Below are 15,863 nucleotides of genomic sequence, written 5' to 3'. Positions count from 1 at the left end.
GAAATAAAATTTATTTCAAAGCCAAGAAAAAAAAAACTTTCAATTTATGGATATCTTATAACCTAACATGTCTCCAACAGTGTCACTTGTTAAAAAAAACGAAATACAAATACAAATAATACGAATGTGCTTTCCTTAATTTTATGTCTAAAGAGTTGCATAATAAATAAATATTAATATTTTAACAAGCTAAAGAAAAAAATAAATATTGAACGCGAGACAATATACCTGATTTTCATCATTTGAAATCTACAAAAACTAAACAAAAGTGAGCATATACATTTACGAATAACCATGATTTTTCTACGTTATAATTCAAATGAAACAAAGCAGTTAAAAATCATGTATAGCATATGCATAGTTTTGCGTTGAACAATGGATATCAAAACTTAAAATGAAAAGAAAACGACTAAAATAAACAAGAACAAACACTGAAAGAGGAGAATTTTATTTTCCTCTGCTCAACATTAAAAAAGACTTTACGCTAATTTTTTTTAATTTATAGTTATTTCAACTCATGCAAACATAATACTACTTATCTTGTTCTTCCCAATGTTAAAAATGCCATATGCTTTTTGTGGGCTGATATTTGTGGTTTTCGTTGGTTTTTAATTGTAGTTTTTGTTAGTCTGTCGCAGTTTTTCGTTATTGCGTTTGAGGTGTTTCTTTGTTAGGAAAGTTGAAGAGTTAAATATTATTTTTGTTTCAACTTACTTGAGTTTTATATCTGTATTTGAGTTTATTTGTAATATATTTAGATTTTGGAGTACGTAGTCTTCGTTGAAATTTGTTTGCTTTAATTTGTCGTAATTTCACTCATGTTGGTTGTGTGTTTATTTGTTTGGAATGATAAAAAATTGAATTGGATCATTCTTTTAGGTTATTTAGATTTCCAGTTGTATTAAGTGGGTTTGGAATTGTATTCTAATTTCAGTTTCTAATTGTAATTTGTTTGATTTGGTTTGTTCATATCGATCTAGTTTGATGTAAGTTTTGGTTTTTTCTTTTTGTGTTTAGATTTGTTTGCATAATGTTTTAGAAGATTTCGTGTTAAATTTGTTGACTCCTAAATTATTATTTTTTAATTGTAATCGCACTCTTATAAATCTATGGTTCAATAATCTTAATGTAGGATAATATTAAAATCTTCCAAAACCTAATGTGATCGATGGTAAAAAGAGATACCACCCTAACTCTCTCATATTACATCAAAAAATTAAAAGAAAATACTATAATGGGATAGAAAAAGTGAAATAAAACTGAAAAACACGTATTAAAAAATAAAATTTATATCATAAGAAGGAAATCAAATAGTTTATTCACCAATTTCTCATAAAACACATCAACTCATAATACCAAACCACTGTATAGACCAGCTCAAATTTTCTGATTGCTAATTCAAAAAATACAACCTGGTTAGAAACATTGAAGAAACAATAGAAACCACTGACTAAGTAGTCGTGCAATCGAAGAAGACGAATTCCCACCATCACCAGTATCTACCATGAAATCAAACCACAAATCTACTTTTCCACTATAATAATCATAGAGAAGATCTCTTTGTTGAGCTCCACCTTGAAATTTTTTAAAACCTAATATGATAGATGATGCAGAGATAAATAACGTTGTAACTCCCTCCAACTCCAGCAAAAATTTAAAAAAATAACATATGCACCGCTTAGCATGGAACAACGGATATCAAAACTTCAAATTAGAAAAAAAAAAAGCGACAAAATCAAGAAGAACATACATAAAAAGAGAACAATTTTGTTGTCATCTGCACAATATTGAAAACAGCCTCAAGCATTGCCATGTTAATGTACACAGAGAAATAGTGCTAAATTTCTTCAATTTATGATCATTTCAACTCATGCAAATGTTAGAACCGACATATTTGCTTATGGACAGATACTTGGGGTTTACTCTTTTTCCTTATCAGTTTGTAAGGGTAGTCGTAATTTGTTTGTTGTAGTTTGTCGTTTTTGTGTTTGAGATGTTTGTTTGCTGAAAAAGTTGAAGAGCTAAATGTAATTTTTGTTTCGGTTTACTTGTATTTGAGTTTGTTTTTAAGGGTAGTTGTAATTTTTTTATTACAGTTTCTCGTTATTGTGTTTGAGATGTTTGTTTGCTGGAAAAGTTGAAGAGCTAAGTATTATTTTTGTTTTGGTTTACTTGAGTTTGTAATCGTATTAGAATTTCAGCACGTAGTTGTTGTTGAAATTTGTTGTTTTAGTCTGTTGTAATTTCACTCGGGTTAGTTGTTTGTTTCATTTGTTTGGAATTGCAAAAGAAAAATCAATTGAATTTTTCTTTCACTATACTTGGATTTGTGATTGTATTTAAGTTTGTTTGCATTTTTATTCGAATTTTAGTTTTTAATCATAATTTGTTTTCTTTGCTTTGTTCATATCGGTCTAGCGTGACATAGGTTTTTAGGTTTCAAATCTATCATTCGACTAAGTTATGGTAGCATAAATTAAAAATTATTGCTTGATTAGTTAGTAAAACAATAGAAATAGTTGACGAATCAAATAATAAATAATGAGGTAAAATTTCATACGAACTCTCTTCCTCTGCCGCTCTGGTTCTCTTCTTTGTGCATATTCTCCCTCTTTTTATCGCTCACAGACCGTAAAACACGCAACAAGCTATACAGAGTACTTGTCAGCGTAAGCAAGAGAGCAATTATTCGCAGTTTGCTACAACCAGTAAATATACAAAATCATTAAAATGAAATTTGAATTTTCATCACTTACAACACAATTTTGAAGAATGGTCAGGACCTCCGTCCTCTTGCCAGCGACGTGAAAAACAAGACAAGCATACCAAAGCTCAAGAAATATAATGTGAAAGACAAGAAGAAAGAGATACGTCATAAAACACAACAGCTCTTAGTACCTAACCACTATATAGACCAGCTCCAATATCCTGAGTACCATTTCAGTAAATGCAATCTCATTGGAAACACTGAAGAATCAAAAGAGACTGCTGACATTATGCTACTGCAACCGATGAAGACGAGTTCCCGCCATCACCAGTATTTGCTATTAAATCGAACCACAGACCTTCTTTTCCACTAAAATGACCATGCAGTAGATCTCCTTGTTGAGCTTTGTCCGGAAACTTTTTAAAATTTAATGTGATAGATGATGCACAAACAGTTAGCGTTGTAACTCTCTCCAACTCCATTAAAAAAAAGTTTTAAAAAAATTAAGCTAATAAAAAAATAAAATAAAACAGAAAAATATGATAAAAGAAGGAAGACAAACCTCTTATTCCCTGGATACCTCATAATCCACGTTTAAAAGAGTGGTATCAAAAAAAGAAAACAAAACACAAGTGACACGCCTGGACCATCTTAAACTTTTTGCCCAAAGAGTTACACGCTAACAAAATGTAAAAAATTTTTGCTACCTAAAGAGATAAAAAACACATACTTATTTCCCTTAAAAGTACTCCTCAAGATTGGTAATAACCTTCTGTAGTCCTATATTAAAGTAAAGAAAAAGAATATTACTAAGTAAATAATGCTAAATAGAAAAAAATATAAATATAATAGAAAATAAAACATGTCTTACAAGCAAACGAAAATAAACCTTTTGTTACGCGACTATCTCAGAACCCAACATTTCTCCAGAAATGTTACCCACAAAAGAGAACAAAACGGAAATAATATATAGTTGGACTCTCTTTAACTTTTTGCCTAAAGATCTTCATAATAACAAAGAAAGAAAATTTTAATTAATTAAAGACAAAAGATAATATTGAATACGTGTTTATTTACCTTATTTTTGACGTTTGAAATCTACAACAAATAAACAAAAGTGAGCATATCAATTTATATACGGTCGACTCTTTTACCTTGTAATTCAAATCAGAAGAGAACCAATAGCAATTAAATGTAATATATGCACCACTTGGCATGGAACAACGGATATCAAAACTTCAAATTAGAAAAAAAAAAAACGCGACAAAATCAAGAAGAACATACATAAAAAGAGAACAATTTTGTTGTCCTCTGCACAATATTGAAAACAGCCTCAAGCATTGCCATGTTAATGTACACAGAGAAATAGTGCTAAACTTTTTCAATTTATGGTCATTTCAACTCATGCAAATGTTAGAACCGACATATTTGCTTATGGGCAGATACTTGGGGTTTACTTTTTTCTTTATCAGTTTGTAAGGGTAGTCGTAATTTGTTTGTTGTAGTTTGTGATTTTTGTATTTGAGATGTTTGTTTGCTGGAAAAGTTGAAGAGCTAAATATAATTTTTGTTTCGGTTTACTTATATTTGAGTTTGTTTTTAAGGGTAGTTGTAATTTGTTTGTTGTAATTTCTCGTTATTGTGTTTGAGATGTTTATTTGCTGAGAAAGTTGAAGAGCTAAGTAGTATTTTTGTTTTGGTTTACTTGAGTTTGTAATCGTATTAGAATTTCAGCACGTAATTGTTGTTGAAATTTGTTGTTTTAGTCTGTTGTAATTTCACTCGGGTTAGTTGTTTGTTTCGTTTGTTTGAAATTGCTAAAAAAAAAAATAATTGAATTTTTCTTTCAGTATACTTGAATTTGTGATTGTATTCGAGTTTGTTTGCATTTTTATTCGAATTTCAGTTTCTAATCATAATTTGTTTTCTTTACTTTGTTCATATCGGTCTAGCGTGACGTAGGTTTTTAGGTTTCAAATCTATCATTCGACTAAGTTATGGTAGCATAAATTAAAAATTATTGCTTGATTAGTTAGTAAAACAAAAGAAATAGTTGACGAATCAAATAATAAATAATGAGGTAAAATTTCATACGAACTCTCTTCCTCTGCCGCTCTGGTTCTCTTCTTCGTGCATACTCTCCCTCTTTTTGTCGCTCACAGACCGTAAAACACGCAACAAGCTATACAGAGTACCTGCCAGCGTAAGCAAGAGAGCAAGTATTCTCAGGTTTGCTACAACCAGTAAACATGCAAAATCATTAAAATGAAATTTGAATTTTCATCACTTACAGCACAATTTTGAAGAATGGTCAAGACCTCCGTCCTCTTGCCAGCGACGCGAGAAACAAGACAAGCATACCAAAGCTCAAGAAATATAATGTGAAAGACAAGAAGAAAAAGATACGTCATAAAACACAGCAGCTCTTAGTACCTAACCACTGTATAGACCAGCTCCAATATCATGAGTACCATTTCAGTAAATGCAACCTCATTAGAAATACTGAAGAATCAAAAGAGACTGCTGACCAAATGCTACTGCAACCGATGAAGACGAGTTCCCGCCATCACCAATATTTGCTATCAAATCGACCACAGACCTTCTTTTCCACTAAAATGACCATGCAGTAGATCTCCTTGTTAAGCTTCGTCTGGAAACTTTTTAAAATTTAATGTGATAGATGATGCACAAACAGTTAGTGTTGTAACTCTCTCCAACTCCATCAAAAAAAGTTTTAAAAAAATTAAGCTAACAAAAAAAATAAAATAAAACAGAAAAATATGATAAAAGAAGGAAGACAAACCTTTTATTTCTCAGATACCTCATAATCCACGTTTAAAAAAGTGGTATAAAAAAGAGAAAACAAAACACAAATGACACGCCTGGACCATCTTAAACTTTTTTCCTAAAGAGTTATACGCTAACAAAATGTAAAAAATTTAGCTACCTAAAAAGATAAAAAACACATACTTATTTACCTTAAAAGTGCTCCCCAAGATTGGTAATAACCTTCTGTAGTCCTATATTAAAGTAAAGAAAAAGAATATTACTAAGTAAATAATGCTAGATAGAAAAAAATATAAATATAATAGAAAATAAAACATATGTCACAAAAGCAAACGAAAATAAACCTTTTGTTCCGCGACTATCTCTGAACACAACATTTCTCCAGAAGTGTTACCCACAAAAGAGAACAAAACGGAAATCATATATAATTGGACTCTCTTTAACTTTTTGCCTAAAGATCTTCATAATAACAAAGAAAGAAAATTTTAACTAATTAAAAACAAAAGATAATATTGAATACGTGTTTATTTACCATATTTTTGACGTTTGAAATCTACAACAAATAAACAAAAGTGAGCATATCAATTTATATACGGTCAAGACTCTTTTACGTTCTAATTCAAATCAGAAGAGAACCAATAGCAGTTAAATGTAACATATGCACAGCTTGGCATAGAACAACGGATATAAAAAATTTAAATTAGAAAAAAAAGCGACAAAATCAAGAAAAACAGACACATAAAGAGAACAATTTTGTTGTTCTCTGCACAATATTGAAAACAGCCTCAAGCATTGCCATGTTAATGTACACAAAGAAATAATGCTAAACTTTTTCAATTTATGGTCATTTCAACTCATGCAAATGTTAGAACCGACATACTTGTTTATGGGCAGATACTTGGAGTTTACTCTTTTTCCTTATCAGTTTGTAAGGATAGTCGTAATTTGTTTGTTGTAGTTTGTCGTTTTTGTGTTTGAGATGTTTGTTTGCTGGAAAAGTTGAAGAGGTAAATGTAATTTTTGTTTTGGTTTACTTGTATTTGAGTTTGTTTTTAAGGGTAGTTATAATTTGTTTGTCGTAGTTTCTCGTTATTGTGTTTGAGATGTTTGTTTGCTGGGAAAGTTGAAGAGCTAAGTGTTATTTTTATTTTGGTTTACTTGAGTTTGTAATTGTATTAGAATTTCAGCACCTAGTTGTTGAAATTTGTTGTTTTAGTTTGTTGTAATTTTACTCGAGTTAGTTGTTTGCTTCATTTGTTTGGAATTTTGAATTTTTTTTTTTAGTATACTTGGATTTGTAATTGTATTGAGTTTGTTTGCATTTTTATTCAAATTTCAGTTTCTAATCATAATTTGTTTTCTTTACTTTGTTCATATTGATCTAGCGTGACGTAGGTTTTTAAGTTTCAAATCTATCATTCAACTAAGTCATGGTAGTATAAATTAAAAATTATTGTTTGATTAGTTAGTAAAACAATAAAAATAGTTGACGAATCAAATAATAAATAATGAGGTAAAATTTCATACGCACTCTCTTCCTCTACCACTCTGGTTCTCTTCTTCGTACCTAACTCTCCCTCTTTTTGTCGCTCACAGACCGTAAAACACGCAACAAGCTGTACAGAGTACCTGCTAGCATAAGCGAGAGAGCAGGTATTCGCAGATTTGCTACAACCAGTAAATATGCAAAATCATTAAAATAAAATTTGAATTTTTATCACTTACAGCACAATTTTGAAGAATGGTCAGGACCTCCGTCCTCTTGCCAGCGACGCGAGAAACAAGTCAAGTATACCAAAACTCAATAAATATAATGTGAAAGACAAGAAGAAAGAGATACCTCACAAAACACAGTAGCTCTTAGTACCTAACCACTGTATCGACCAGCTCCAATGTCCTGAGTACCATTTCAGTAAATGCAACCTCATTAGAAACACTGAAGAATCAAAAGAGACTGCTGACCAAATGCCACTGCAACCGATGAAGACGAGTTCCCACCATCACCAGTATTTGCTATCAAATCGAACCACATACCTTCTTTTCCACTAAAATGACCATGCAGTAGATGGAGTTGAGCTTCGTCTGAATTTTTTTTTAAAATTTAATGTGATAGATGATGTAGAAATAGTTAGCGTTGTAACTCTCTCCAACTCCATCAAAAAAAATTTAAAATAATTAAGCTAATAAAAAAACAATATAAAAAAGAAAAATATGATAAAAAAGGAAGAGAAACCTCTTATTCATCAAATACCTCATAATCCGCATTTAAAACAATGGTATCAAAAAGAAAAAAAAAACACAAGTGACACGCCTGGACCATCTTAAACTTTTTGCCTAAAGAGTTACACGCTAACAAAATGTAAAAAATTTTAGCTACCTAAAAAGATAAAAACACATCTGTATTTACCTTAAAAGTGCTCCCCAGGATTGATAATAACCTTCGGTAGTCCTATATTAAAGTAAATCGAAAAATATTGCTAAGTAAATAATCCTAAATAGAAAAAAATATAAATATAATAGAAAATAAAATATATGTCACAAGCAAACGAAAACAAACCTTTTGTTCCGCGACTATCTCATAACCCAACATTTCTCCAGCAGTGTTACTCACAAAAGAGAACAAAAACATAGATCATATATAATTGGACTCTCTTTAACTTTTTGTCTAAAGATCTTCATAATAACAAAGAAAGAAAATTTTAACTAGTTAAAGACAAAAGATTATATTGAATACGTGTTTATTTACCTTATTTTTTACGTTTGAAATCTACAACAAATAAACAAAAGTGAGCATATCAATTTATATACGGTCAAGACTCTTTTACGTTCTAATTCAAATCAGAAGAGAACCAATAGCAGTTAAATGTAACATATGCACAACTTGGCATAGAACAACGGATATAAAAAATTTAAATTAGAAAAAAAAGCGACAAAATCAAGAAAAACAGACACATAAAGAGAACAATTTTGTTGTTCTCTGCACAATATTGAAAACAGCCTCAAGCATTGTCATGTTAATGTACACAAAGAAATAATGCTAAACTTTTTCAATTTATGGTTATTTCAACTCATGCAAATGTTAGAACCGACATACTTGTTTTTGGGCAGATACTTGGAGTTTACTCTTTTTCCTTATCAGTTTGTAAGGATAGTCGTAATTTGTTTGTTGTAGTTTGTCGTTTTTGTGTTTGAGATTTTGTTTGCTGGAAAAGTTGAAGAGATAAATGTAATTTTTGTTTTGGTTTACCTGTATTTGAGTTTGTTTTTAAGGGTAGTTATAATTTGTTTATTGTAGTTTCTCGTTATTGTGTTTGAGATGTTTGTTTGCTGGGAAAGTTGAAGAGCTAAGTGTTATTTTTATTTTGGTTTACTTGAGTTTGTAATTGTATTAGAATTTCAGCACCTAGTTGTTGAAATTTGTTGTTTTAGTTTGTTGTAATTTCACTCGAGTTAGTTGTTTGCTTCATTTGTTTGGAATTGCAAAAAAAAAATCAATTGAATTTTTTTTTAGTATACTTGGATTTGTAATTGTATTGAGTTTGTTTGCATTTTTATTCAAATTTTAGTTTCTAATCATAATTTGTTTGCTTTACTTTGTTCATATTGATCTAGCGTGACGTAGGTTTTTAGGTTTCAAATCTATCATTCGACTAAGTTATGGTAGTATAAATTAAAAATTATTGTTTGATTAGTTAGTAAAACAATAAAAATAGTTGACGAATCAAATAATAAATAATGAGGTAAAATTTCATACGCACTCTCTTCCTCTACCACTCTGGTTCTCTTCTTCGTACCTAACTCTCCCTCTTTTTGTCGCTCACAGACCGTAAAACACGCTACAAGCTGTACAGAGTACCTGCTAGCATAAGCGAGAGAGCACGTATTCGCAGATTTGCTACAACCAGTAAATATGCAAAATCATTAAAATGATATTTGAATTTTCATCACTTACAGCACAATTTTGAAGAATGGTCAGGACCTCCGTCCTCTTGCCAGCGACGCGAGAAACAAGTCAAGTATACCAAAACTCAATAAATATAATGTGAAAGACAAGAAGAAAGAGATACCTCACAAAACACAGCAGCTCTTAGTACCTAACACTGTATAGACCAGCTCTAATGTCCTGAGTACCATTTCAGTAAATGCAACCTCATTAGAAACACTGAAGAATCAAAAGAGACTGCTGACCAAATGCCACTGCAACCGATGAAGACGAGTTCCCGCCATCACCGGTATTTGCTATAAAATCGAATCACAGACCTTCTTTTCCACTAAAATGACCATGCAGTAGATCTCTTTGTTGAGCTTCGTCCGGAAACTTTTTTGAAATTTAATGTGGTAGATGATGCAGAAATAGTTAGCATTGTAACTCTCTTCAACTCCATCAAAAAAAATTTAAAAAAAAATTAAGCTAATAAAAAAATAAAATAAAACAAAAAAATATGATAAAAGAAGGAAAACAAACCTCAGAATTCATCGGATACCTCATAATCCACGTTTAAAAAAGTGGTATCAAAAAGAGAAAACAAAACACAAGTGACACGCCTGAACCATCTTAAACTTTTTGCCTAAAGAGTTACACACTAACAAAGTATGAAAATTTTAGCTACCTTAGAAGATAAAAACACATGCTTATTTACTTACCTTAAAAGTGCTCCTTAAGATTGGTAATAACCTTCGGTAGTTCTATATTAAAGTAAACAAAAAGAATATTGCCAAGTAAATAACCTTAAACAGAAAAAAATATAAATATAACAGAAAATAAAACATATGTCACAAGTAAACGAAAATAAACCTTTTATTCCACGATTATCTTAAAACCCAACATTTCTCCAGCAGTGTTATCCACAAAAGAGAGAACAAAACAGAGATAATATATAATTGGACTCTCTTTAACTTTTTGCTTAAAGATCTTCATAATAATTTTTAAACTAGTTGAAGACAAAAAATAATATCGAATAAGTGTTTATTTACCTGCTTTTTTGACGTTTGAAATCTACAACAAATAAACAAAAGTGAGCATATCAATTCATATATGATGAAGACTCTTTTACGTTGTAATTCAAATCAGAAGAGAACCAATAGCAATTAAATATAACATATGCACAGCTTGGCATAGAAGAACGGATATCAAAACTTCAAATTAAAAAAAAAACCGACAAAATCAAGAAGAACAAACATAAAAAGGGAACAATTTTGTTGTCCTCTACGCAATATTGAAAACAGCGCAAAGTATTGCTATGTTAATGTACACATAAAGAAATTCACTGCGTAACTAATGCTAAATTATTTCAATTTATAATTATTTCAACTTATGCAAATGTTAAAAATGAGATACTCGTTTTCAGGGCAAATACTTGGGTTTACTTTTTTTCTTTGTCAGTTTGTAAGGGTAATTGTAATTTGTTTGTTTCAGTTTATCGTTATTATTTTTGAGATGTTTTTTGCTAGGTAAGTTGAAGAGCTAAATGTAATTTTTGTTTTGGTTTACTTGACTTGGTAATTGTATTTGAGTTAGTTTATAAGGGTAGTTGTAATTTGTTTGTTTATAAAGGTAGTTGTAATTTGTTTGTTGCAGTTGGTCATTATTTTTGAGAAGTTTTTTGCTGGACAAATTGAAGAGCTAAATATAATTTTTGTTTTGATTTACTTGACTTGGTAATTGTATTTGAGTTAGTTTGTAAGAGTAGTTATAATTTGTTTGTTGTAGTTTGTCGTTATTGTGTTTGAGATGTTCATTTGCTGGAAAAGTTGAAGAGCTAAATATAATTTTTGTTTTGGTTTACTTGAGTATGTTATTATATTTGAGTTTGTTGCAAATATATTAGACTTTTAGCACCTACTTGTTGTTGAAATTTGTTGTTTTAGTTTGTTGTAATTTCATTCGAGTTAGTTATTTGTTTCATTTGTTTGGAATTGTAAAAAAATCAATTGGATTTTTTTTCAGTGTACTTGAATTTGTAACTGTATTTGAGTTTGTTTGTATTTTTATTCCAATTTTGGTTTTTAATTATAATTTATTTGCTTTACATTGTTCATATCGATCTAGAATCATGTAGGTTTTTAGTGTTCAAATACATCCTTCAACTAAGTTATGGTAGCATAATTTAAAAATTATTGTTTGATTAGTTAGTAAAAAAATAAAAATAATTGATTAATTAGATAATAAAATCATGAGGTAAAATTTCATACGAACTCGCTTCCTCTGTCGCTCTGGTTCTCTTCTTCGTCGTACTCACTCTCCCTCTTTCGCTCACAGACCGTAAAGCACACCACAGGCTATACCGAGAACCTGCCAGCGTAAGCAAGAGAGCCAGTATTCGCAGGTTTGCTATAAGTAATTATGCAAAATTATTAAAATAAAAATTGAATTTTCATCACTTACAGCACAATTTTGAAGAATGATAAGGACTTTCTTCCTTTTGTCAGCGACGCGAGAAACAAGACAAACATACCAAAACGCAGTAAATATAATGTAAAAGACAAGAGGAAAGAGATACCTCATGCAACAAAGCAGCCCAGAGTACCAAACCACTGCATAATAGACAAGTACTATCCTGATTACCAATTTAGTAAATGCAACCTTATTAGAAATATTAAAGAAACAAAAAAAATCACTGACCAAGTACTCCTGCAACCGAAGAAGATAAGTTCCTGCTATCACCAGTATCTTCCATCAAATCGAACTCCAAATCTTCTTTTCCACTAAAGTGATCCTTGTTCTCCAAATAAAAAACTTTTTAAAACTTAATGTGATAGATGATGCAGAAATAGATAACATTGTAACTCTCTCCAACTCCATCAGAAAATTTTGAAAAATAAATTAGGTTTAAGACAAGCAAAACTAAATTGAAAAATATGATAAAAAAATGAAAACATATCTCTTATTCCACGGATACCTCATAATCCACGTATAAAAGAGTGCTACTAATAAAAGAAAATAAAATACAAGTGAAACTATTTTAAACTTTTTGCCTAAAGAATTATATACTAACAAAATATAAAAATTTTAACCACCCAAAAAAATAAAAATACATGCTTATTTATCTTAAAAGTATTCCCTAAGATTGATAATAACTTTGGTAGTCCTATATTAAAGTAAACATAAAGAATATTAAAGTAAATATAAAGAATATTGTTAAGTAAATAATTCTAAATAGAAAAAATATATATATAATAGAAAATAAAATTCATATCATAACAAAGCAAAATAAACCTTGACATATATTTATATAATAGAAAATATATCAGGATGATCAATGAATAGTGAAGGGAACATCTCATCATACTGAAAAAGAAAATATTGCAACAATTGAAAGCATAAATGAAAAATATGCGACATTTTAGACAATATTCCCAATTATGAAAATATTTAAAGGAAAGTTCACAAGATAAAATAGTTTTTTAAGAAGTTTTAGATTGTGAAAGAAATAATAAGTTAGAAAATTAAAAAAGACTATAGATTACCATCTATGCAATAGAGCTCCAAATCCAATCGTTATTCTTGCTTTTATTTTTAATACATTTATTATTGCTGTAACATTTTTACGCTGTTAGTTTTCAAGAAAACCCGAATACTCTGAATACTTTGGGAGGGTAATCAATCAAACAATTCTTCTTTTCGAAAGTTCCCTCAATCGGAAAAGGGTAATATGTTCATATTTGATTCATACATTAGCATATAACTATGGAATATCCACAGCATTAATATTCTATTCCCAACCTACCTGGGTCTCAAAGGAACGTGTCAAATGTACTTAGAAACAGAGACCAAAATATCAACTTTGCAAACTCCATAAAAAACAGAACCTACTAAATCAAATTCCAGAAGATAGTTTGTTTGTCTGTAAAATTATTAAAGCTAAATTGGAATATTTAAATGAAAAAACAAGAAACTGCTGCTATCTTTTGAGTAAATTTCAAGTCTATAAATCATGGTAAAAAGGAATAAGAAAAACAACATCTCCCCAGTTAAGAAACCTGCTGCAATGTTTATAACAAGAAAGAACTCGAATTAATTTAGAAATATGTTATGTGTGAAATTTAGGAAGAGGGCTTTTAGGGTTTGGAATGTAGCAAACAAAGAGAGAAGTGCAGAGAGAGTGAGAAACAGACAGAGAGAACAAAAGAGAGAAGAGAACACAGAGAGAGACAGAGAACCAATTCATTATTCCTCATTACAGATATAGTTGAAAATAACTGATGCTAAGAAACAATTAGTTAGTTAGTTAAGAACAGATACTACACATAACAAAACAAATTTATGAAAACTAAAAACATTAAATAAGAAGAATAAATAAATAAGAAGACAGAAACTATAAAAAGAAATTTTTAAAAAAAAAAGATTTATGTAAACCCAGATTAAGAGAGACTAAATCACTTATGCCAACTTCATGAAAGGAGAACCAAATAAAAATAAACTCCATGAATGATCACCTACCAATATTAAGAGATAAGTAAAAATACCTCCGGCCACCGTTGGGTCTTTGAAGAGAAAGACACATCTCTTCTTTCGATCTTCTTCTTCCCTCTTTCTTTGCTCTTCTTTTCTTTCTCTATTTGGCTCTTTACTCCCAATAAACTGAAAAAGAAATAGAATGGTAGAAAGAGGACAGTTTAATTTGTTTTCTATCATCTTCTTCCTTACCTCTTTCTGATATTCTTTTCTTTCCCTCTCCACATTGAAGAGAATGGAGAGTTTCAGATCCATGTCTGCTCGTTCCTGTCTTTTTCCCCTTTTTCTCTCTCTGCTATGTCCGTACTTCTCACCTTCTCTCTGGGCAAGGCTTGTGAACGAGAGAGATTGAAATTTAACAGAATGACTAAGTAGTGTTGGGTCTTGAAGAGAAACCCATCGATCTTCTTTTCGATCTCCCTTGAAGAGAATGGAGAGTTTCAGATCCATGTCTGCTCGTTTCTGTCTTTTTCCCCTTTTTCTCTCTCTGTTATGTTTGTATTTCTCACCTTCTCTCTGGGAAAGGCTTGCGAACAAGAGAGATTGAAATTTAACAGAATGACTAAGTAGTGTTGGGTCTTTACGAGAAACCCATCTATCTTCTTTTCGATCTTCTTTTTTCCTTCTTTCTTTGTTCTTCTTTTCTTTCTCTATTTGATTCTCTGCTCTCAAGAAACTGAAAAAGAGATGGAATGGTAGAAAGATGACCATTCTAATTTGTTTTCTATCATCTTTTTCCTTACCTCTTTCTGATATTCTTTTATTTCCCTCTAGACATTGAAGAGAATGGAGGGTTTCAGATCCATGTCTGGTCGTTTCTGTCATTTTCCCCTTTTTCTCTCTCTCTTTTGTGCTTGTATCTCTCTCCTTCTCTCTGGGCAAGGTGAGATCAGGAAACAAAGAACGTTGAAAACTTTTTGGAAGTAAAAGAGAGGCAGAAGGTGGTCTGAAGAGGAGAATTGGAAAACTTTTGTGGGGTTTTAATCTAATCGCACGGTCCGTTTGCTTTTAAAGGGAAAATAAAGAAAAAAGAAAAGAAAAAGAAAAAAGCAACGACTGCGTTAAAAAAGTTAAACTACACAGAGCCCAAGCTTAGTGTGTTGTTTTAAATTTTTGTTATATTTTATAAAAAATTAAAATATTTTTATGATAGAAAACTGTAATTATTAAGAAAGAGATAATAAATTAAATTTTTTTTTTAAAAAAGTAAAATATCATAAATAAGAATGTGTGATAAACACTTATTAATTAATTCTAAAAAAATGTGAGTGAATTTTACTGGGAAATAGAAAAAATTAAAAAAATTTGACAGAAAAATGATTTTTTTCTGAAAGAAAATAAAAATAAATAAATTTAAAGCAGATAAACATAGTTTTATAATTAATTTTAACAATTTATGTTAGAATATAAATAATTAACTATGATATTTTTTAATAATTTTTTAGATAATTAATTTAATTAATTTTTTTAGATATCTCAACCACATATTTAGAAAAAAATAATACATTTCATATATGATGAATTTAGACATGAACCACTGCTTATCAATTGAAAATAAGGCAAAAGAAAAAGATAAAAATGTAGAGGAGCTCAAACCATTCAAGTAACAAAACAATACTATCTATAAAATAAAAATTAAAAAAAATAATACAAGATAAACAACTGGACTATTTTAAATTTTGCTTAAAGAGTCACATAATAATAAGAGCTAATTATTTTAGCTAGTTGAGCATAAACAAAATATTGGGTACATGATTATTTACTTGATATTTTGAGTTCGAAATTTACTATAAGCAAATAAAAATGAGCAAATAAATTTGTAAATAATTAAGATTCGTCAATGTTGTAATTGAAAAGAGTAAATAACCATTAGCAAATAAATAGAACATATAGATAATTTTTCATGGGAACTAC

General features: G+C 29.9%; 1 protein-coding gene across 17 annotated transcripts; it reads right to left on the bottom strand.

The window, feature by feature from the left end:
- Nucleotides 1-230: 230 nt before the first annotated feature.
- Nucleotides 231-14,973, bottom strand: LOC110816913 (uncharacterized). Of its 17 annotated transcripts, none has more exons than XR_015816697.1 (8): nt 13,961-14,970; nt 12,117-12,210; nt 8,052-12,028; nt 7,529-7,943; nt 7,335-7,391; nt 5,839-7,162; nt 4,999-5,727; nt 239-4,902 (listed from the first exon to the last, which is right to left on the bottom strand). XR_015816697.1 is itself a non-coding variant. In XM_088212253.1 (5 exons), exons 1-5 carry the CDS (start codon nt 14,174-14,176, stop codon nt 11,774-11,776), a joined length of 297 nt encoding a protein of 98 aa, XP_088068379.1. In that variant the 5' UTR covers nt 14,177-14,956; the 3' UTR covers nt 9,386-11,773. The 17 variants fall into 17 exon arrangements, 3 of the variants coding, with proteins under 3 accessions (XP_088068379.1, XP_088068378.1, XP_088068380.1); XR_015816696.1 differs by having other exon boundaries at nt 240-4,902; nt 5,839-7,391; nt 7,529-7,576; nt 7,902-7,943; nt 13,961-14,969; XR_015816699.1 differs by having other exon boundaries at nt 231-4,902; nt 5,839-7,943; nt 8,052-10,490; nt 11,687-12,028; nt 13,961-14,973.
- Between the last annotated feature and the right edge of the window lie 890 nt (nt 14,974-15,863).

The sequence above is a fragment of the Carica papaya genome, unplaced genomic scaffold (genome assembly GCF_054855325.1).
Source record: "Carica papaya isolate Zhongbai unplaced genomic scaffold, ASM5485532v1 h2tg000055l, whole genome shotgun sequence".
NCBI classification, from domain to species: domain Eukaryota; kingdom Viridiplantae; phylum Streptophyta; class Magnoliopsida; order Brassicales; family Caricaceae; genus Carica; species Carica papaya.
This window is presented reverse-complemented; position numbering and strand designations above follow the sequence as displayed.

Coding starts and splice junctions, on each gene's coding strand:
- LOC110816913 (XM_088212252.1), bottom strand. CDS start 14,176: ATGTGGAGAGGGAAAGAAAAGAATATCAGAAAGAG. Junction 14,076..14,141: donor GAAAAGAATATCAGAAAGAG/GTAAGGAAGAAG, acceptor TTTCTTTTTCAG/TTTATTGGGAGTAAAGAGCC. Junction 12,029..12,116: donor TTCGGTTGCAGGAGTACTTG/GTCAGTGATTTT, acceptor TCTATTATGCAG/TGGTTTGGTACTCTGGGCTG.